The following is a 21,675-nucleotide window of genomic DNA, read 5'->3' as shown; positions in this document are numbered from 1 at the left end:
AAATTTCCTGGGGATCCCAGACTAAAGTTTAGGCTGTGAAGTTCCCCCTGTCAGCAGCAAACTTTAGAGCTCATGTAAAGGATAATGCTGCCCAGTGGACAAGACAGATTTATGACATAGTTTTCATTGGCAGTTCTTCCACTCCAAACTCTGGGCAGACACTCCTACCTCCTATCCCTGCCCTCTCTGCCTCTTCTGTTCACCTCTCTAAACAAAGGGTGGACTCTTAGCAAAGCACTGCACCTTGCACATGATTCTGATCAAGATGATGATTTTTTTTTTAGTATCATAATGATAGAATTAAAATTGGATAATTGAAATAAGAACATATGACTGAGTTTATTTGGTTTGTGATGAGATTACAGAAATGATTGCTTATACAAGGGAAGTAAATTTGATCATTCAACTGGCATTCTGGGAAAAGAAAAAAGCAATTCTGGAAATCACACTTGCCTCTCGGGACCATCTTCCCTACAGAGAGAGAAACTCATCCATTGCTTTCCAGAGCTGAAGGTGCAGAGTCTGACTCTAGAGGGGGTTGTATAACCATATGTGGAGTGTGATTATGACAGGGAGGACGAAACTTTCCTAGGTGTATGAAGAACCACTGGTCAGTCCCTCGTGTAATGTACAAACTGATACAACCATAACAAATATAACTCCTGATACAGAGGTCATGGCATTTGTCCTGTGGCAGCAAACAGCAGAACTCCCATGACTGTTTCATGCTGGAGACCGTTTGTGCAGCTCGTAGGTTTTCTGTTACATCCACGATCAAGAGCACACAGTAACATGTTGAGCACTCTAAGAAGGTTTGAATTCTCCCTCTTCTGCTCAGTAAAGAACACATCACCCACAGCCCCTTCTGGGGCCATGTATCCCCTTTGTGACTTGCTTTGGGCAAGGTCCAGGGGGCTGGAGAGTCATGTCTACCTGCAATGCAGAGAAATCCTGGGGATGTATATTCACACATAACCAACCTGGACTCCTGTGTCAGCCAAGGAACTCACCACTGGTGCCTCTATAACCAGTGGAGGAAAAGCAGGTCTTCCAGAGAGCAAACCCAAGCAGATCCAAAATTCAGTACTCTGAATTATTCCTCATGAGTACATGCCTTCATGGACAACAGAGGAATCTGAAGGAGTCCAGCCAGTTTGCTTAGGTGGCTGTGACCTCCAATGCCACAATTATCCCTGAACTCCTGTGCAAATGGACCTTTCTCTTGGGCTTTCATCCTATAACCCACCAGACTTTCCTGCTCATGCCTCCTCAAACAGCTGAAAAGCAGCCTGTCTCAGTTATAAGGGCATATAATATATGCCAGGGCATATATATATGCATATATATGCATATAATCCAGGCATGGCATAATGGTGGAGTACATGGATTACAGACACTAGATCTAATTCTTCTGCAGGCCATAAAACAGACCAAAAGAGGCAGCTCTTCTCTGGAAATAAACAAAATCAAACTAGCCTCCTATAGACTTTCAATTTTATTTTAGTATTTAAATTTAATTGGTTTAGGATGAAGATCCCCCCTAGCTAATTTGTGACAGAAGACACAAAGTCGGCACTGTTCTTACATATTAAGCCCTTTCAATTATTCCCCTACATTTTCCCTGGAAAACCTCAGGGTGGAACATAAGGTGAGGGAAAATATATTAGTGATCACATTACTGCAAAGCTGTAAACAAAACTGGAAATTGATCTACTCATACTTAATGGTTCTTGACATAGGTGAGTATTTATCTCAGTCTCACCTTGCAGCTCACCCATAACAACCAGTTTATGAGCCAGACCACACTTAGAGTTAGTTATCCACTACAGGTTAAAAATGGGTTCATCAGTTTTGTGTTTAATTCCTTTACTTCTCATATATGATGTCATCTACACTTGAAACCAGATCCTTCAGATGAAAAGCTTTTGCTTATTATGGGTTTTTTTCTGTTGTGAAAAGAATTAAATCTAGAAACCAGACCTAAAGCAATGAGAATTTTTTTTCTAGTAAAAAATTAGTACTACTAGTGCTGGTACCTGATTCAGACCCAAAGCAAAAACAAAGTCACATGAAACCAAACTTCTATCTTTTGGCCTGATATAAGGAGATAGTAGGAAGGATAGGGATTGCTTTGAAAAGGGATCCTTTCATATCTATGATCCTATGACAAGTATTTAGCTCCAAGCAGTGTTGCAGTCAGTGCACAGTACCAGCAATCCCAATCATCCAATTAATAGATATTTTTTCAAAGCCTTTTCTCTGCCTATCCTGTTTTCATTTGAGTGGCTTTTCCCAGCTTTGAAGAATTCCTTGCTGACAAGCAAGTAACCCCCCACCAAGTTCAGATGTCTCTTTGTTACCCCTAAAATGCAGTTTGTCCAGATGTAGACCTGGCTTTCTACATAGAACTCCTCCTTGTCACTGCTGTCTGTAAAAGCCTATGTTTGCACCACACAAAAGCAAACAAAATAAAACAAATCAGCCATACATGTCAATTAGAGAAATTGCAGCCACAGCTAAATTAAGTGAAACAAAGCTGCAGACATATAAGGTTCAGACTTTAGTCCTGAGGTCTTACAGATTCAGTACAAATCTCATGTCCAGTTATTAGCAATGTCAGTATTGTATTTCAGGGCTACAGGGTTAAATATGAATGTCAGTTAATAACTGATTTTAACAGTCCTGGTGCAAGCCTATTTTGAGATAGTGAAGACTAAGGCAGTTTGTGTGCTTTATATATACAACAAATTGCAATTCAGAAATAATAAAAAAAAATTGGAAATGCGTGGAGGTGGGACTGAGACACCTATGACCTTATTCTGCTACCTTTTTCAGAGTGGATACCCACTACCCCTGAATCATTGTACACTACAACAGGTTTGGACACAATGCTGCCATAGCAAAGTCCTGACAAAGGAGGTTTTATCTAGAAGTGATTTATCTAGAAGATGTGAACAGCCTAGGAAATCTTGCTGTAGGCAAGATGTAGGCAGAGGAAGCACTTGCTTTGATCTCCTTTACAAATATAACTCAAAGCCTGATGAATCAATGTGATTTCCCATGTAATTTTAAAGCACATGGGAATAAATTATTTTCCTATAGATGGGGAAGGAAACTAGTCACAGTTACACATCTGCCTCATCTTCTTTAAGTTCTGTTTATCCTGTTACTTATCCCAGAAGTCCAGCTCAGCTCAAGCCATTGTTCTCAGTGAAAAACAATATGAACCAGCTTAAAATGAATTTGTTGAGAAAATATGAGCAAAGAAATATAAGAGCCAAAAGAAAAAGTGAAAAATATGAGAGCTGTGTAACTGCAACATCAACACTGAAGTCTGTGTTGGAAGAATTTTTTTTTTTTTTTTGCCAAAACTTATAAACAAAACCTGGTCAGATTGGATCAGTTCTTGAATACAGGCTTCTCTGCCTGGCAAGGATTTGAAGGGAGTTAGTTGCCTTATTCCACTGTCACTGGTTGAGTATCAGATTTATTTATTCTTTCCTGTGTTTGCTAAGTTGATCCAGTTGCCTTGGATGAACTTAAAACTTCTGGCAGTTGTTGATTTTGGTCCTGGGATACTTTTACATGGATAAGAAATGATTATAGTAGTTTTGCAATCCTAGGATAACTGGTACTCTTTGGCATTAGTTCATTTAGAAATTAGCTGCTTTGCAGTATAGGCATATTACCTGTCATGAGTAGGTTGCCACACCTGGTGGCCAGGAGAACTGGTAAATGCTGTGTGGGAAGGAACCTCTGTCCTTTGCAACTGGACATGCTAATTTACTGCAAGGATATGATGTGGAGGAACACTCTGAATCTCAGCTCCCTGCCTTTTTGCAAACAAGGGCAGTCTTTTAGTTGCTGTTCTTTAAAAATGCAACTTTCCACGAATTAATTACTAACTTGAATTTTGTGCACAAGCAACTGGAAGTGGTTCTTATTTCAGCCTGTACAGCTCTCCAACGAAGTGGGTGTTGTGGTACTGTGATTCTCAGCCTTCATTAATGAAACTTTCCAACCAAGGAGAAGAAAACTGCTGCCTTGAAGTGTGGCCAGTTGTCCCTCCTGCTCCTGAGGAATGACATGCAGGCAGTTACAAGCAGTTAGTAATTCCTGGGAGAGCAAGTCTCAAGCTGCAATAGAACATGGGTGCTTGCTTGGCACTGAATATGTTTTCTAGGTGATAATAATACACACAAACTCAACACATTTCTTAAGCACCTCCTTTTAAAGCATAGTGTGGAGAATGTTCTAAGAAGCTCTACTTATTTCTAAGAGTTCTAATCAAGACACCAGCTGCATTACTGGCATGCTTGGTGAGATTAGGCATCTTCTCCCAGCAGTTCCTGGGCTTTGATTTATAACACTGTGAACCAGATTCACACCTGATTCGCTGCAGGCCTTGCACTTGCATTATTTGACACTGCCTCATGCTACAGTGCTAACCAGCATCACACTGTTTGTCTGCTCTCTGCCTACTAATTCTGTATTTGAGTATGGCTGACCCCACACCAACCTCCACACAAGCACAGACACACACAGTGGTACTACTTCCAAGCAAGCAATATGCAGGCAGGGATGTTTTAGTGCTTCACTGCTGACAACTTTAGCAAGTAAACAGCCTGCATAAACATGGCTTGTGGCCACTGCTGTACTCAGAAAACAATGCTAAGAAACAGCATAAGAAATGACTGGTAAAGGACTGGAAATAAATCCAGTATTTATTTATTTATTTATATAAATAAATCCAGCAAAAACAGTGTGAGGCAAAATAGACATCATTATTTCTCACTCACTTGGATGTTCCAGTTCCCTGACCAAGACACCTGCTACTTTGCCCACTACTATCCTTACACCCACAGGAGGTGGGTGTACAACCTGCAGGAGTGCCCTGTGGCCATCTCTAAAGGTCCAGTGGTGTCTAAATTCTGCAAGATTCACACCTTATGCTGCTCACTGTGAAACACAGTGTATATTTTAACTATCACCACCACTAACCCCCTCCAGAAGTGGCAAGGGCACTGAGCAGAAGGCTGCGATAATGTTAGTGAGGGTACATCCAGGAGAAACTAAGAATTCCTGGATAACAAAGGGCTTTATGGATTTCATTCTTGGTGACTCAAGCAAAGCTCAACTCCTGCAGGACAATTTTGTCTTGAAAGCGGCACCTACGTTGAATCCAGGTGGTTTGATTGTGGGAAATCACCACCGCTCTTTAACAGGCCAGGAGCTGTACTTCAAATACAGATCTATCATGAAGAAAAGTTCCCCTTCCATCTGGTATAACCAAAGCATGGTCAAAAGGTAATCTCATTTTCTTTCCCTTTAGAATACCCTATTCTCCTTTCCACCATATCTTTGTTAGTTTGATGTCTCTATGTCCCTTATTGTTTTGGTATTGTTTACATTTTTGCACTGCACCCAAGCCTTTCTGACTGCTTTTTTAGGTTAAGTTTCTTTTCAGAATGGGTTTTTTTTTTCTTCAGTATTGTGCAGGTTTTCCTTTAATATATTTTCTCCTTTCTGGTAATAACTTCAAAGCAAAAGAGTTTTCTTCAATACATTTTCAGCATATTTCTCCCCATGTCCTCTGCAAAAATTTACTTATCAAATTCCTTGTTTCTTTCATTTTCTTCTTTTCTGGCATACCACCACTTTCGAGAATGAAGTTAGGTTCAGAATAGATCCCAGATGTCCTTTTGACAGCAAAGATTGCCAAGTTTGCTGTATGTTTTGCTACAAATGGCTTTCATTTCTTGTGCAGACTTCCACTCACAAAGACATTGATGGATAAAAAAATTAAACCTTCTGGTATTAAACTAAACCCTAAACCAGTAAACTAAATCTCTCCAGTTTAACTTCTATACCAAATTAACACCAAAAAGACTCTTGAGCAGAAAGTCAGTTTCAGAATTAGTACATTTAATGTTTTTCACCTTGTTACAGCCTGTTTTGTATAATGTTTGTGTTCTTTCAAATGAATATTTTGGCCTGTAAATCCCTAACTTACAGGAGACTGATGCTTCAGGCTGCAGACAAAACACCCCTTTCAGTATGAAAGACTTGGAGTCCACAGGACAGTATTTCCACAATGTATTCTTGGACTATTGTGTAAATAACAAGCAGGTAAAGGAAGTTTCCCCTACGCCTTTTCTCCTGCCTCATTAGTCCAGCTGTGAAAAACATAATAGTCTGTAGGTTTATAGCAATAATAAATTTGATAGTGGCTTTCTCTAAGGAATAAACTAAATTTGTGGTATTCCTTTTAATTATCTATGCCTGAAGGAAGATGGTAAATTCCAAGGTCCTGAATTCTGATGTGTTAAACTGGAATTCCAGGTAACTTAGAACTATTCAGGTATGCCACAATTTATTATATCTTCTCTGTATCTCATAAAAAAATGCCAGACTAAATGTTAGAAATGTTACTAAATTAGACTTTCAAGGGTCACACTATTCAATTTAACACTTTTTTTTAAAAAGATTGGACACAAACCTTATAGTCAAACCTTAACAGGCAGTTCACTGGAAGAAGCAAAGCACTGTATCCATGCCAGGTGGCCTTTCTGAGGAGGAAAAAACTGTAGTGATACAGAGCTTGGTCTACTGCATTGCTCAAATCAATACACTTTTTTTCTGCAGCATTACATTTTGCAGATCAATCTAGGCACAATAAAAAGTGTATTATTTGGTTTTGTGTAAAACTTCTTTCATTAACCATGGAAGGCACTATTCTGATTGCTTTTAGCCAAAGTGGTTATGTTCAGGGTCACTGAAGCAGAGCAAGAATCTGTATGCTGATCAAATGATATATCTATTAAACACAATCAGCTCCTCCTGTGTAGACTGTGAGTCACAGGGAGATCAGAGGTGCAGGTGATTTAGAGGTGAGCATTGTGTGCTATAAGAGCTGTGGCCCTAAGGTTGTCCTTTATTAGGGAATAAAACTTCTGTACGCTTCTCTTTTGGGGAAACATTAATAGGTTGGATCTATAGCATCAAATTTAAGATGTCCCTAGTATAGAAATCAAGATCGGAGCTACACAACTGGTGCTGAAATGAAAAGAAATAAAAAGACACGTGCATAAATTTTGATTAAATATTAGGAAAAAATTCTTCACTACGAGGGTGAAGACTCATCAGAACAGGTTGGCCAGAGAAGCTGTTGATGCTTTATCCCTGGAAGTGTTCAAGGCAGGTTGGATGGGACTTGGAGCAACCTGGTCTAGTGGAAGGTATGCCCATGGCAGGAGAGGTAGAACTAGGTGATCTTTAAGGTCTCTTCCAACCCAGACCACTCTGTGATTCTGTGATGGTTCTATGATCTTGATGCATCCATTGTCAGAGAACTAGGGCAGATGAGCAGTGCAGACCAGAAATACTCATTTTCCCTGTAGCTTAACCCTGATCATCCAGAAGGCAGTTTTTGTTCCAAAGAATGTGGCTTTCACCTGTCAGCTTCTGCAGTACAGTTGAGCAAGCAGTCACAGGGTCAGGATGGGGAGGGTACTAGCATTAAACACAAGAAGTATCATGCTCTGTACTTTGGTGTCAGTCATACTTTGTAACACCCGGTTCAGAGTGTTCAGGAGCTGTGTCCTCCTCTCACACACGCAGAAGAGCCATCACAGTGTCACTAAGGGCCCATTGCCTACATCTAAGCTCATAGACAAATGTAGCCTCAGATTTAAGAGTGATTTCACAGGAGGACAAAGAGATATTTTATTTTCCTGTAATCTATATTTACTTGTTTTGCTGAGATAAAAAGGGTTGAAGCATGTTTTTCTCCTTGTTTACTTGGTGTTTGTTTATTTGGTTCTTGTGATTGACATACGATTACTCAAGAGGTTTCCCACAGATATGCAAAGCAAACTCCTGTGAGTGAAGGACTTTTAGAAAGCGTGGGGATGAAATTTAGCCAACAATAATAGTTCCTGTAAATCGCTGCTTCCTGTTTGTGACATAAATACTGTAAATAAACAACAGAAAAATGGAAAACTTAGCAGAGAAGGAGATGAACACCACTTTGGCCACCTAAGAGCCTGATCCTGTAAGGCTATACTTGCCAACACCTATAAACACCAGTATACATTGCAAAACTATTTGTCAGGTCAAGCTTCACTAGGTCCTGTTCTGTCATTTTGGTGCTAAAATATAAGTGAAGACATATTTCATGCCGTGAAATTGTATGGATTGCATTCATGCATCTTTCATGCCATGAATAAAGTTCTTTTGCTGGATGTGTACCAGAAGCAAAACATGTCAGGGTGATGCTGTTACTATGTAAAGCAAGTAACAACAGTTTATCAAATCAATCATGATCCCTTCAAGAAACTTCTTCTCTTCCTCTCATGATTATGTATGTGCATTTTCCCATATGGATCTACTTCAGCGGCTAAGTAAGTTTATTAGATCAAAAGACTTAACAAAATTTCTGTTGTTGATCCTGATGAAAGTTGTTAAAGGCATTTGAAAAAAGGTGAACAGCAAGGAATATCACAGCTGCAGTATAATTTTTGACAGAAATTCATGCTGGAGCTGTACATAGCCCTCAACTTCATTTTGCTGATGTCCAGCCTAGAAAACTATATAGCCTCAAGATGTAAAACAGGAGCACTGTTATTGTTGCCTGGAGAAAGCAAACTGTTATTTGGAAAGAAGTCACATTGATATTTCAATGGGTAATATTCTTTTTATGTACATACACTTATAATGCTGACTGCTTTGTTAATGCTTTCATTGGTTCAAGAGATAGACCAGCATTTCTCAACTTTTTGTATATTATGCCAATTCTTCTTTTCAGAAGCCCAAACATATGAAAAACAGAGCAGTGGCAATTAATACTACTGAGAAAGCATAGCTGTCCAGTTCCCAGACTAAAAATAAACAAGGCATACTGAGTAGGAAGTGAGCTCCTTTGTCAATATGTTATGTTTGTATCCAGGTTCATAAATATTTGCTGAAAAGAACAGCATAAGGGATTCAACCTTGAGCAGCTTTTTTACGTGTACTCCTTCTGGCATTGTGATTATCATGTTTATTTGCAATTGTTGGTTTGGTTTGTTGTGGCTTTTTAAACTTGTAGCTGTAATATTCCTTTATGAATCAAAATGGTTACCAAGACACCATAAAAAATACCCTAAAATATCAGGAGAATATTTTCACAGTATGGCTAAGAACAGAAGTCATAAAAGCAAAAATAACCATATTTTTCATCCCAGGAGGAACATGGCTGTTTGTTTTTTGTCTGATCGGAGACAGATATATGAAAATATACAAACAATATTGTCACCAAAACAATTTTGTCACAAAAGAATTTTACACAACAATTTTGTTACCAAAAGAAAAATACCAGCCTTTATATGATAAGTATTTGCCCATTAGTTATTGAACTATTACCAAGATTCCCCTGTCCCAGCCTGGTGTACACTCCCTGAGCAGACCCTAAAGTGGCTAACTAATAGATAATACCTTTTTGTCAACCAGTGTTTTGGAACTTGTTAGTCATAATAATTCATTCCTGTTTCTATTCTTTTTTCAGAAACTCAAGGCACTACTCTGTTTCACAGACTCAAGGCACTGATATTCAACCTAAGATATTTCAGGTACCTGAGACAGTGAAAAAAAAAGCAAATATTACAAGTTTGTTTAATTCTTTAAATACCAATAAGCCATTTTTTTCTATAACCTCAAACCTCACTAAAGAGTATGTTCCACAAAGATAAGTACGGAGTTCTTTGGCTGGACTTCCTTCAATCTCAGCATTTGGAAGAGCTCATTTTTCTGTAATTTAAACTGTCTTCATCACATTACTACACTATGATTTACTGATTGACAACAATCTCACTGCAGAAAAAATAAACCCAAAGCAAATTCCAAAGAGGTTAAAAAATATTTTCTCCTATTGGCAGTAGGGTACACACATTTGTAATAATGTGCTCATTGGGATAAATATTATTAATGAAGTTCAATATCAAATGTAAAAGCCACCTCTTTGCTTAGAATAAAAGGTTTTAAAAAATGTTGTAAATATTCTTTGTTTCTCAAGGGACACACCACCCCATACACTGTCAGACCTGGCTCATCTCACCTGTTGATCATGGACCTCACCCAGTGGTTCTGTGAGGGAGGTGCTTGCAGTGCAGCACCAAAGCCAGCTGCAGCTATCCTGGCCCATGTCCAGCTGCTGAGACACATCTGCTGGGTCAGGTCGTGCGGAGAGAGCCCAGGGGCCTGGCCTGCAGCACTGATTTGGGCACTTGAGGACATGTGGTCCTCACCTGCCATCAGTATGGGGGCTGTGCCAAAGCATTGGAGATCCAGCTCTTGAGAAAAAAAGACATATCAGCCACTCACAGTATGCAGGGAGAGATGAAGTTAAAAGGGAGTCTCCTCCTCCCAGACTCTAAGTCTGGGCATAGACCATTACAGCTGTAATTGTCTTCGGTGGAACAGGCAGTCCAGTTAAGTAGAGTTCAAGTACAGTTTAAGTACGGTACAGTTGAGTATATTGCTGTGTTATGATCAGCAAGAGCTTGCCTGCCAAAGAGGAGATTAATAAAGAACGTCTCTTTAAATGTTTTTGCAGGTTTGGCACTTCCTTCCCCAGCTGCAGATTTCATTCCTAGATATTGTGTACGGTAACCAAGGGATGAAACGTAACAGATCACATTCTTCTAGGCTTTCCCAGAACTGGCATTGCTTAGAGGAAGTTTAACAAACAAACAAATCCCAGCCCTTAATATTTTGTTTCTGTATTTTATAGCCAGACTGGAGAATTATCCCACAGAATCATATGTGGGATAAAGTGTAGTAGTTTACTTTTGAAACAGGAGGGTAAAATCAGCAAAAAATTTTTCAAAGTCCCAGTTCATCTCATGCTTTCCTTAATAATAATATTACTAAACTGCTGAGTGTTTGCTTTAACTGCACAAGGAGAAATCAAGAACTGCAGAGTAGTTAATTCCACTTTAAAACCACATAAACCTTCTTAATGCATGCAAAAAAATATGTCCGTTTCAGGAAACAATTCCAGGAAGCAATGCTCACACAGGAATTTAGTAGAAGCTGGCTCCTGAAATGTGCTCTCTTTTCCCAACCACAGAAAACAGGACCCAGCAGCCCAAACACTTCATCCACTCTCCTACCTCCAGGTACACACAGGTAGAAGCCCTGCTTTCTTTCTCCTCTCCCTTCCCATTCTTTCTCCATGACACATGCTGATGATCATTCCCCTGCTCACCTCATCCCCATCAGACTAATCCTCCCCAGCCACTCCATCATCAGACTTTGGCACTGAAAGCCCAAAAGGCAGTCAGAGCACACCTGTAAAATGTCCCCAGGAAGGAGAATGGAAAGGCATACTGCATCCTGCTCAGCATTCAGGCACAATCTTCCCTGCCCAAATACCTGGAAGGAGAAGGCAGAGGAACTACCTGCTAGAGAGGCAGCCAAAGGTGTGGAGGGAAGCCTCCAGAATCAGAAGATCAGCTGGGACCAAGGGCAAGTCTTGAGGCAAATTTTGACTGGATTTCTCCTTTTTGGCAGCTATGGCATCCTAGGAGGCATTAAAAGCAGCAGAGACTGAAACCCTGCCGAGGAGGAGACATGGAGCTCCTCAGGAAAAACTGTAAAGTGCTTCTGCCACAGGTGCACAATCAGGCAACCAGCTCTGGCCAGTGAGACATCACACTCCAAGATTAACATTCCCAAATGGTGTATTTTAAACATTTAAACTTTTTAATCACCTCCTAAGGGCACAATAGCTGGCAATTCCCAAATGTTGGAAGTCAAGCAGATGAGGTAGCAGACCAGCTTGGCTGAACAGGGATCTTCTCCTGGGGGAAAAGGCCAAAAAAGGAAGGTGTGTGCCCAGTGGAAGCAATGTCATGTTATATGGTGTGCTGGTGTTGGAACAGCTGCCCCTCTATGGGGACAGTGGTTCCAGGGAGAAATGCTCTGGCATGGCAGAGCAGACCCAGTGTGGCAGTCGTCCTGATTACCCCAGCAAACAGGACCCCAGTGTGAAAGCAAGGATATTTTTTGAAGGAGCTGTTGTGCCTTCTGCCCATGGCAGTGAAACAGCAGCTTCACGTGTGGTGCTGAGATCAGCTAAGGAGCTGGTTGACCACGAGATCAAAATTATATACCCTTTTTCTCCCGAATGACAGAAAAATTAACATTATGTTGCCAAACTGCAAGACTCCCCCTCCTGGGAGCACAAACACACCTCCTGCCAAATCATGTTACTTCACTGGAACAGAGGTCTTGCCTCAGAAGTCTCTTATTCCTCAGTTTCCCAGCCATCAGCCCCAGTGCTAGAAGATGATCATGTTCAGCCCCAAGGCTTCCTTCTCCACTTTCAGCTCAGCAGCTCTGGACTGCTGGACTTCATCTGCTGCAAGATTTCTGTCCCTACCCACCAGAACCCTGCCTAAGCCACCCATGATCTGAACTCCCTTGATCCACACCCTTGTCCCTCTCCATGCTGAAGTTATTCCACACACAGAGGCACATAGGAAGGCAGCCCCCCACCACCACTTGCATGGCTCTGTCCACTGAACCTCTCTTAGGGCTTTCTCCTGTATTTCTTTCCACATACCTTGTGCTCTTGGATGTGAGTGCCAGTATTACAGGCTCACAACATGTGTACCACATGGGCTTTCTAGACCACGCCTAAGCATGGAATTATGAGGTGAAAATCTGTGAACAGCTTCACAGCTCGGTGTCCTGCATATGCATCAACCCCCAGCACACAGCCCTCCTAACCCCCTAAAGGAGGGCCACAAAGACTGGTAGTAGGATAAACAGGCCCAGGAGGACTAAAGGAAGGAGAGTTTTGCCCCTTACATAACTCGAGGTTTCAGCGGTTCCTGTAGCAGCAGGCACCTTGGCACCTTGCACCGTGCCTGCGTAAGCACGGTGGCTGCAGGCGAGGGAACTTGGGCGACACTGTGTCTGGGAAGCAGAGGAAGGGAGGGATCAGCGTCCAAAGTGCAAGAAGGGCCATGTTGGCAGTGAATTCCGGCAGTGCTGAAGTACTGAGATCCATCCTGGGATGGTCAGTCACCTCTAAAGAAGTGTCCAAACAAAACGAAACAAATTCATCTAAGCCCTCAGGAACACCCAAGCTACTCTAACAGCACAACAATCTGGGTGACCTTAGCCCGGTCAGTTTTTCGTCTGGTTAGCACAGCAGGGAGAAGGAAAGGAAACGCAAGCCTGACCCTGGCTCAGGTTGTGGAGCTGGGCTTGTTGGTCATATGCAGCTGACTCGCTATCGGGAAAAAGCACTATTCTCAGAAACGAAAGAGAAAGCAGATAAGTATCTCTGCACGTGACAAAACAGGCTGTGACACCAGCCAGCACGGGACCGGCAGCAGCCACAGAACCGCTTGGCTCCTAGAACGACACCGCATTCCTCTCCAGCGCCTGTTTCAGCTCCACACCCACCCAAATGGGCAGCCCGTAAGTATCCTCCACTGAAACCCCACTTTTTTAATGTCATTGGCACTGGGGAGAATTGCCGGGAGAAGTGGTGTTGCAGGGTGTAGATGTCTTGGAGGGTCCTTCCCCTGCTTTAAGACGCTTTAAGGGCAGCTCCCCCACAGTCGGCTCCATTTGCTGCTGGTTGGTTTCTGTTTGCCAGCAATCCTTAGCTTGTCAGCGGCCTTTCTTCACCCATGGTTTCTCTGCAGCTAATCCTGCCTGAGGGGTAAAGATGATCTGGATAGCTGGGGTGGGGAGGTGGTGAAGGGACAGGACAGATGTCTTGAAGTGTCACGTCCAAAGCATGATACTTTCCCATCAGTCTTGTACAGCATTTCTTCCCTCAGCAGCCAGGGACAGGGGAGGTGAGAAAGTCAAATTGTCTGGGGGGCTCTTCAGTGCAAAAGGAAATGCCCATTCCCTCGGCTCTTTGTACTCAGCCCCACTGCAGCGGCATCCAGTGGCTGACTGAGATGCTCGTCCCTGCAGAGACCAGATCCTGTGCCACAGCTGTGTCCCTTCTTGTCCCCTTGCCCAGGTGCTCTGCCAGCTGTTTGCTGGAGGAGGGCACAGCCCCAGCCTGGCAAGGTTGCTCACCTGCCTGTGAGTAGCAGAGGAAAGGGCTGTGCAGTCCTGAAAGCACAGAGCCTTATCTGGGAGCCTTATCTCCCACACAAAGACCTCAGGGAGCCCCTGAGCCATTCACATGGGGCCTCTTTCTGCCAGGGAGACTGAGACTGTCCTATGGTGAAACCCAGTGCTTCCATCAATGCCAGTCCAGGAACAAGCAGGCTGACTCCAGGCTGGGGCTCACTGTGCCATGTTCAGGTTCCTCTTTCTTACACCTTTCAGGAAGAGCCACAGAGTCTCCTATCCAAAGGCACAGACACTCCTTAGAGGCAGCGAGACTGCCTCTGTCTGGGAAAAACCCAAGCTGGTACACTGGGTGAAAGCTCCTTCCTCTTTGTCCCTTGCTTCTCAGCCAGGCTGCTGCCAAACCTACCTCAGTGATGAACTGCAGAGCTCACAAATGTCCTATCTGTGAATGCACTTTGGCAGGGTGCCAGGTCTCAGCCTTCGCTGCCTCCAGGCCAGTTCTCTATCCAGCTGGCACAGGGCCATCCCAGGCACGTTTCTGGTCCTATCAGTCACACGTAGGGACAGGGATTTACCTTCTGGGTTGGGCTGGGCAGGGGAGGCAGCAGGAGGCAAAGATGCCAGCAATTTGACCGTGAAGAGAAGGACATCACTGGGAAAATATGTCCTTACACACATGAGCCTCAAAGCAGAGGAGAGGGCAGAGATACCATGGGCTTTCCCCAGGTCCCCATCCATGCAGAGATCACACAGCAGCGCAGGGTCTCTGAGGTGGCTGTCCTCCACCCCTGCCGTTTGTTACCATAAACCTGAAAGGAACTTAATTCTTTGTCCCCTCTCTAGTAAACATGTGCAACTAGGACAATTTTTAATAGCTTTTACGCTTTATGGATGCCGAGGGAGTGACCGTGAGATGACTGAACAAAAAGCCACGTTACTACAAGCCTGCCTTCCTTAGGAAACTGGTCTAAAGAAATACAACAGTAAGGGCTGGTGGGTGAGCAGGGCCAAGAGTCAGCTGGGCTATAGTGGTCCCAGACCTGAGATCTAACAGAAATCCCTGGAGACCTGGTCAGCCAGCCAAGCTCCAAGTGCAGCTTGTTCTGCCTCTGAGAGTAAGGCAGGACAGCAGGAAGAACAATGAGTGGTGAGAGCCCTTGCGAACAGGGAGAGGAAGAGCAGCAATGCCTGGGTGCAGGAGACCATGTGTAAGACAGACAAACCAAGGGACAATACTGGGGGAAATACAAACCATGGTGAAATTACATCTGCTGGAGGTCTCATTTTGCAGCACACTCTGTGCCCAAGAATAGATATTTTCCTGGTTGCTTGTGTCTTCATTGCAGATTCAGAAAAATGGGCGTCCTCCATGTGACCTTCCAGTCTCTCCAGAAGCCTTTTGAGAAGAAGCCCTCCAAGGGAGGCTACAAGAAGTGAGGGGAAAGTGACCAGAGGAAGTGGACAGGTTGGTGTCTGATGCTGTGTTCTCCCTTCCATGCCATGTGTGTGCTTTTCCTGGGAGAAGTTTGGGACTGAGAAGCTTCATCTTTGTGCTTATTAAACAGAGGTTCCTCATGTCCAAGTTTCCAGGGAGAAATGAGGAGTGGGAGGGGAATGCTGAAAGGTCTCTATTCACCAGCACTGCCACCAGGCACTGAGTAGAGTGGAGTCTCTAGAAGGACGTCCAGGATATCACAGATTCACAGACTATTTTGAACTGGAAGGACCCAGAGTCCAGTTCTTAAGTAAATGATATATCACTGGGTAATAGGCAGTGGAAGGGGACAGTATGGCCAATGTGAACTTCTTAAAGGAAAGTGGTAAATGATTCTCAGCAGATAAAGCTTGTCAGAGGGTGGAAGAGTTAATTGCAAAACCTCAAGCCCGAGGCTGGGCTTGAAGCCAAGGTCTCTTGAGTCCTGTGTTTATGCCTCTCTGCAGACCTGGGTGGATGGTGCTTCAATGCCATGTGGCTCTGCAGCCAGTGATAGCCTTTCCTGATGTCACATCCCTGTTTTTCAGTGTGAAGCAGAAACCTGCAGGACGGCACTAGAGGACAGTACACATTCTGGGGAGAGTCGGTTTGCCAACCAGTCTGAGAGAGGAGTAAGGTGGATGGCAGTCACAGGTGTGTCTCAGTAGCACCCATGTCAATGGGCCTTAGAGGAAGGCGAGTGGCTGCACATGGATCCAGGGTGCTTCTCTGAGCTCGCCACCTGCCTGTCTGTGTAGGGCACTGGTCCCCAGGCAACCAAGACAGAGGAGCACAATGTCTACCAGCCTCAGTGGGTAATAGAGCTCCAGGTATTCAGTCCTGCTGTGCTCAGAAATCTACAGGCATGCAAGAACTGAATGTGAAGCTCAGGTGCTGGGAATGGGTGGTACCAATGGCACTGGGTGTTCCAGAGCTATAGGACAAGGGCAGGGAGGCAAGGGGAGCCCTGCAGTTCAGATCCTGTTATGTCTGCACTTTATTCAGTAGTCCAAAGATCACAAGGGATGTCCTTGTCTGATAAAAAATGAAAGAAAGTAATTATCCCAGATAGCTCTTATCCTGCTTCTTACCAGACAGCAGTTTTTCTCTCCCCCCATCCCTGCAATTTGTTTACAAATGCCTCTTTTCCAGTGAGACCATGATGCAAAGGACGTGTGGAGCTGAGTCATACTCTCCTCCCAGTACTGGTCCACACATGGGACACCATTAAGCCACCTTTGCTGTGACCAGAAGTGCACCAAATGCACCCTCCTCAACCCAGTAACACATGTGCAGCACGGTCCTAGGCAGGACTGAGATACTCCTGTTCCATTTGCAAGGGGAGACCCTAGACCCCAGCCATAAGGCTCAGAGCCCATCTTGGGCAGGGTACCTTAAAAGGCAACAACTGAGGGGTTCCCCCTTCATGTTTTGCAACAGGCATCCCCACAGCAGCTTTTACCATGGTATCAAGAATGCATGCAGGCACCAGGATGGGTCGGCTGCAACAGAGGCGCACCAAGAACCTGCTCCATGTGCTGTCTTTACTGGAGGCTGTTGGGAACTTGGCCTTGATGGCCTACGCACTGCTGTACGAAGCCGGAAACCTGGTGAGCCTCCCTGACAAACGCATTGGCTTTTACAACTTCTGCCTGTGGAATGATACAGCTGGGGAGCTGCAGTGCCTGGACACCAAGCATCTACAGGCAATGGGCATCAGTCTACTACAACTGGGACTAGCGAGGGTTTGTGTGTATACCTGTCTGGTCTTCATCCTCTTCCACCTCCCTTTTGTTTTACATGTGAATTGCACAGGGCAGAGAGAAGGATGGAAGATGATGCGCATCATACCCTTCATCAAGATGATAATGCTGTCTGGAGGCCTGGGTATGTTTCTTTTACAAACCTCGCAGTGGATTCATCCCTCTGATTTCACTGGAGGCTTCCTGGCACTGCTTGGGACTCAGGCTCTGCTACTGCTCCAGATTCTCACTGCCACTGTGTACCTCCAGCTGGGCCAAGCACACACATAGATGTCAAAACCATTTAACTGAGGAAGCCCTGCCCACTAAGATTTGATAATGAAGAAAATGCAAGAACTATTTAAAACAGTGATCCAAATAGAGCTTTACTCCCTAGCAAAAATCTGATTCCCAGTCCAAAGGCTCATGTTGAGCTAAGCTCTGGTACAATGCTGTGTGCAGCATTCCTGCATCAAGCTGCAGCAGACAACAACAGCCACAGCACTGAAGGTACAACAGCATGTAACACCCCTCAGTTTGGGGCACAGCATCAAAGTGACAGCACTTCTGGCCTCAAAGAGCGGTGAAGGTAGCAGAACCAGCATACAGTGGACACAGCCCTCTGCTCATACATAAGTAAAAAAAGTTGCTAGTATCTCATAGTATGTGATTAAATCTGCAATTAACTAAGAAAATGCTTTTAATACCTTTGCCCTACCATATAACAAAGATAAAGGGAGTTTAAAAACAGGATCTGTAGATTATATTTAACTAGGAACTAACAAATTTTCAGGAAAATGTAACCAAACAGGTAAATTCTTTGTAAGCAGACTGGATATATATCACTTAAAATAAATAAGCAGCCAATCAACAACCAACCTTCAAGGCTGTGAAGAAAGCCATTTAGGATGATATAGAAATAACACCATAAAGAACCAGTTTTGGAGTTTGAAAACAAGATAACAGACTGAGCATGCACCAACTAAGAAAGTGCAATAAAAGGACAAGTGATGAAGACGATTAAATGACCACCAAAAACCCTTACAGGGGGTAGTAATAACCCCTAAAGGACATTAGATGGCAGAAGAGACTGAAATAGTTAACTCCGGTTTGTATAATTTTTCAAAATAGGCGTTTTATGTTATTGATTTTTCTGTGTAATGAATATGTAACAGCCTTGTAAGTATAAACTGCCTTAATTCATCCAGTGGCTGGGAGAACTCATGTAAATAAAAAATGGCTGCTTAACAGTGATATTTTTTGCAGTTGAGTGAATTTGTTTCAAGGGACATGAGGGTCTGTTTTCTCTTGTTCTCTTGCCTTGGTGGGGATGAGGCTGGTGGTGCTGATTTGACTGATTCTTCATTTCCATACACGTTGTCACAGCTGGCCTCATGTGGTTTGTTTGTCCTCTTTTTGTATCGGGAAGAGGATACTGAGGTATTTCATCCCTTCCTAGACCCCCATGCACACTGCCATGGGGTCAGCCCCCTCAGGGCAGTCCCAGCCCCTGCCAGTCTGCTCCCCCTGCCAGATGTCCCCCACATCTTCCTCAGCATTGGGAAGACTGCTGGAGTCTGGAGGCAAACTCAGCACCAGGCCCAGTGGGAACAGCCTACCAGACCCCACTGCAGCTGTGACAGAGGGACCACAAGGACAAGGGGGCCCCCAAGGCTGAACCGTGACCATGTAGCTCTGCCAGCAAAGGTCTTCCAGGTCAGCAACTCCCTGCTCCCCTCCATGCCCAACACCAACCCACCAAAGGGATACTCACAGAAACACAAATGTCCTCTTTAATCTGTCCATGCTCTGAAATGTGAAACAGAAATGAACACATCCTAATCTGGAACCAAATCCCACCGAGCCCAGCACAGAGTGGGAGAACTGAGTACCTCCTTTCTTTCCCCCTCTGGCCTTCCTGGGTATCCTACAGCAGATGGATGCACAGCCCTCCTCCCACGGTTCTCAGGGCTGCGGGAGGAGACACCCTCCCTATTGTGCCCTCTTCTCCTGGGAAGTCAGAGATGTTAGCTGAAAAAGATCTCCCTGACGTATTTCAGGACATCGTCCTCAGAGTTCTTCCCGTCTGTTCTCTCTGCGTCAGCACCAGCACCAGGAGGGCATGGAAGTGCTGGACCACGGTCACTGCCTCCATCCCTGTTGGCCGCACTTCCAGGAACCTCGTTTGGTGTTGGCGGGAGCTCCTGCTCCTCTTCGCTCGTGGACCGGGCATTCTCTTCACCTTCCTCGCACTGTAGATTCTAACCAGAGGGAAAAAGACAAGTGCCGGCCGTGCATGACTTCACGGCGGGAGCACCCCAAGGGGTAGGAGCGCAGCCCACCATCGCCGTGAGCCACGCCTCGCCAGGCCCCAGGCCCGGCAGGGCGCAAAGGCAGCCGCGCTGCTGGGACAGAGATGAGCGGAGCGGGAAGGCCATGCGGCACCCGGCAGCGCCCTCCGACCCGCCTAGACAGGGGCCGCCAGGGAGCCGCCGGCAGCAGCGCTCCCTGCCCGTCCTCCGGAGCCCTGCCGTGCTCCGGTACGGCCAGGGCCGCGTCTCCACCTCCGGAGGTCTCGGCTCACCTCGGCCAGGACCGCCAGGGCCACCTCCACCAGCTCCGCCTCGTTCATGCAGTACAGCGCCGCCGGCCTGGGCAGTGAACAGGGGACGCTCAGCGCGGGCAGCGCCCGGGCTCGTCCTCCCGCCCGCCGCCCCGGCCGCTCCCCCGCCCCAGCGGCGCTACCTGCGCCCCGCCGCCGCCCGCCGCCGCCGCCCGGCCCTGGGCGACGGGGCCGCCGCCGCCCGCTCGTCCCCCGCCGCCCCCATCCAGGCCGGGAGTTGCCGCTGCCGCGCGCCCGCCGCCATGCCCAGCCGGGGCGGTGCCGCCGGAGCGCCTTCCGCCCGTCACACCGAGGCTGCTTCCTCGCCCGACCGGGAGTGCAGGGGGGCTGGAAAAGCAGCCCCAGGCCGTCCTTAAACTCAAGTCACGACAGAGCCCCGTGTGTGAGCAGGCAGGCAGCTGGGCCAGCTGCAGAGCAGACGGCACGTTTGGAACGACGCGTGACAGCCTCCGAGCCCCGGGGGCAGCCGGACGGGCCGGGCCCGGCGTCGCCCCCGAGCGCTCGGTTACGGTGCCGCGGTGACGCCCCGAGCGCGCCCGCCGCTGCCGGGGCGCCCTCTGCAGGCCCGGGCGCGCAGGGCAGCACCGCTCCGCCGGAGCGGCGGGGACTTGTGCCGGGAAGCGAGGAGAGAGGGGAGCCTGGGCCAAGGATGGGGTAAAAGCCCCTCTAGGAATACAGCATGTTGAGCATTGTCCTAGCAAAACAACATGTTCATTCCTTCCCTCCAGGCTTCTGGCACAGTATCAATGTTGTGCTAATGCATCCTTTTGCATAGCAGCCTTGGACTGGCACGTGTTTTTATACTTTCTTTCCCTGTTTGGGGGGTTTTGTTTTGCTTTTAGTCCTACTTATGAAGCAAACCTGAAAGTAGTCTCTCTCCAGAAATCTCAATTGACCCTCTGTGAAGGATGGAAGATAACCAGGAATGTTGCTTTCGTCCAGATGTTGTGTTCAACACTGGGTTGAATGGAGCTTTGGACAACCTGGTCTAGTGGAAGGTGGCCATGCTCATTGCAGAGTTGGAACTAGAAGAGCTTTAGGTCCTTTCCAACCCAGACCCTTTTGTAATTTTGTAGTTCTAGATTCTAAAACCTCTATGCAATGTAGTCAACGCTGCAGGGCTTGGAATACAGCTACATTCTTGGCATTTTGATAGGCAAACAAAGGCTCCCATTTGAGAGCTCTCTAAACTCTAAGACTAACGCTGGGAATTCCTGAAGCCAGTTCGAAGTCAGCACTTGGATTTGAGGGGACATTAGCTCAGGCTGGCATGAAGAGCAGCTGCACCATTAGTATCACATCCCACTGAGGTGGAAACCCTGTACTTAGATGTCAGTCTGGCAGGGGACCTGTTAATCTTGGAGAATGGAAGGTGGGGTTATCAGATGAGTATAGTCAGCAGGAGCAAGTCACTCCATGGACAACAGGTACCTGTAGCATGAACATGCCTCTAGTGAGGATTTCAGTATCCAGCAGTGTTGCCCTTGAACTGCTGTCTGAGTATGACTACCCATATGGCTCATGAATGGCTGTTCATTTTCCAGCAGGGTGTATGCTCTGTCAAGGAACAACAGTACCACAAACTCCCAACACAGGCCAAAGACATAAGCAGCAAAAAGCTCCATGGCAAGGTGTAAGCAGATGAAATGTATCTGCTTAGTCCATTCAAAGACTATGCAATACCTGAGCACAGCACCTGCCCTGATGTTGGGGGGCTTAGGGGGAGAGACAGCTTCAGTGTCAGAGAG

General features: G+C 45.7%; 3 protein-coding genes across 7 annotated transcripts; 2 read left to right on the top strand and 1 right to left on the bottom strand.

Annotated features, from left to right (window-relative positions):
• Positions 1–1,723: 1,723 nt before the first annotated feature.
• AGBL3 (AGBL carboxypeptidase 3) lies at positions 1,724–12,170 on the top strand. Its single transcript, XM_053942484.1, is given in 10 exon segments — positions 1,724–1,739; positions 2,836–2,927; positions 2,930–2,978; positions 4,499–4,615; positions 4,618–4,691; positions 4,693–4,998; positions 5,000–5,307; positions 5,768–5,837; positions 6,016–6,129; positions 11,922–12,170. Coding segments are annotated over 10 exon segments (1,395 nt in total).
• Positions 12,171–13,163: 993 nt separating this feature from the next.
• Positions 13,164–18,558, top strand: TMEM140 (transmembrane protein 140). 4 transcript variants are annotated; one of them, XM_053943455.1, is made up of 4 exons: positions 13,164–13,470; positions 15,435–15,553; positions 16,111–16,216; positions 17,003–18,558. In XM_053943455.1, the coding sequence occupies exons 3-4, from the start codon at positions 16,204–16,206 to the stop codon at positions 17,593–17,595; spliced, it is 606 nt and encodes a 201-aa protein (XP_053799430.1). In that variant the 5' UTR covers positions 13,164–13,470; positions 15,435–15,553; positions 16,111–16,203; the 3' UTR covers positions 17,596–18,558. The 4 variants fall into 4 exon arrangements, with proteins under 4 accessions (XP_053799430.1, XP_053799431.1, XP_053799432.1 ...); XM_053943456.1 differs by having other exon boundaries at positions 13,167–13,470; positions 16,715–18,558; XM_053943457.1 differs by lacking the exon at positions 16,111–16,216 and having other exon boundaries at positions 13,167–13,470; positions 16,715–18,558.
• A 521-nt stretch (positions 18,559–19,079) lies between these two features.
• CYREN (cell cycle regulator of NHEJ) lies at positions 19,080–20,457 on the bottom strand. 2 transcript variants are annotated; one of them, XR_008431070.1, is made up of 4 exons: positions 20,050–20,457; positions 19,889–19,955; positions 19,197–19,565; positions 19,080–19,113 (listed from the first exon to the last, which is right to left on the bottom strand). XR_008431070.1 is itself a non-coding variant. In XM_053943459.1 (3 exons), the coding sequence occupies exons 1-3, from the start codon at positions 20,169–20,171 to the stop codon at positions 19,332–19,334; spliced, it is 423 nt and encodes a 140-aa protein (XP_053799434.1). In that variant the 5' UTR covers positions 20,172–20,457; the 3' UTR covers positions 19,080–19,331. The 2 variants fall into 2 exon arrangements, 1 of the variants encoding a protein (XP_053799434.1); XM_053943459.1 differs by having other exon boundaries at positions 19,080–19,565.
• Positions 20,458–21,675: the final 1,218 nt, after the last annotated feature.

Source organism: Vidua chalybeata, chromosome 5 (genome assembly GCF_026979565.1).
Source record: "Vidua chalybeata isolate OUT-0048 chromosome 5, bVidCha1 merged haplotype, whole genome shotgun sequence".
NCBI lineage: Eukaryota > Metazoa > Chordata > Aves > Passeriformes > Viduidae > Vidua > Vidua chalybeata.
Note: the sequence above shows the minus strand (reverse complement) of the source record. Positions and strands in the feature narration are given on the sequence as shown.

What these genes read in the sequence shown, in the direction of transcription:
- CYREN (XM_053943459.1), bottom strand. Translation starts at nt 20,171, where the DNA reads ATGGCGGCGGGCGCGCGGCAGCGGCAACTCCCGGCCTGGATGGGGGCG. An exon ending in CGGGCGGCGGCGGGGCGCAG is followed by an intron (nt 19,956 to 20,049) that starts GTAGCGCCGCTG and finishes TTCACTGCCCAG; the next exon opens with GCCGGCGGCGCTGTACTGCA. An exon ending in CCCTGGCGGTCCTGGCCGAG is followed by an intron (nt 19,566 to 19,888) that starts GTGAGCCGAGAC and finishes CCCTCTGGTTAG; the next exon opens with AATCTACAGTGCGAGGAAGG.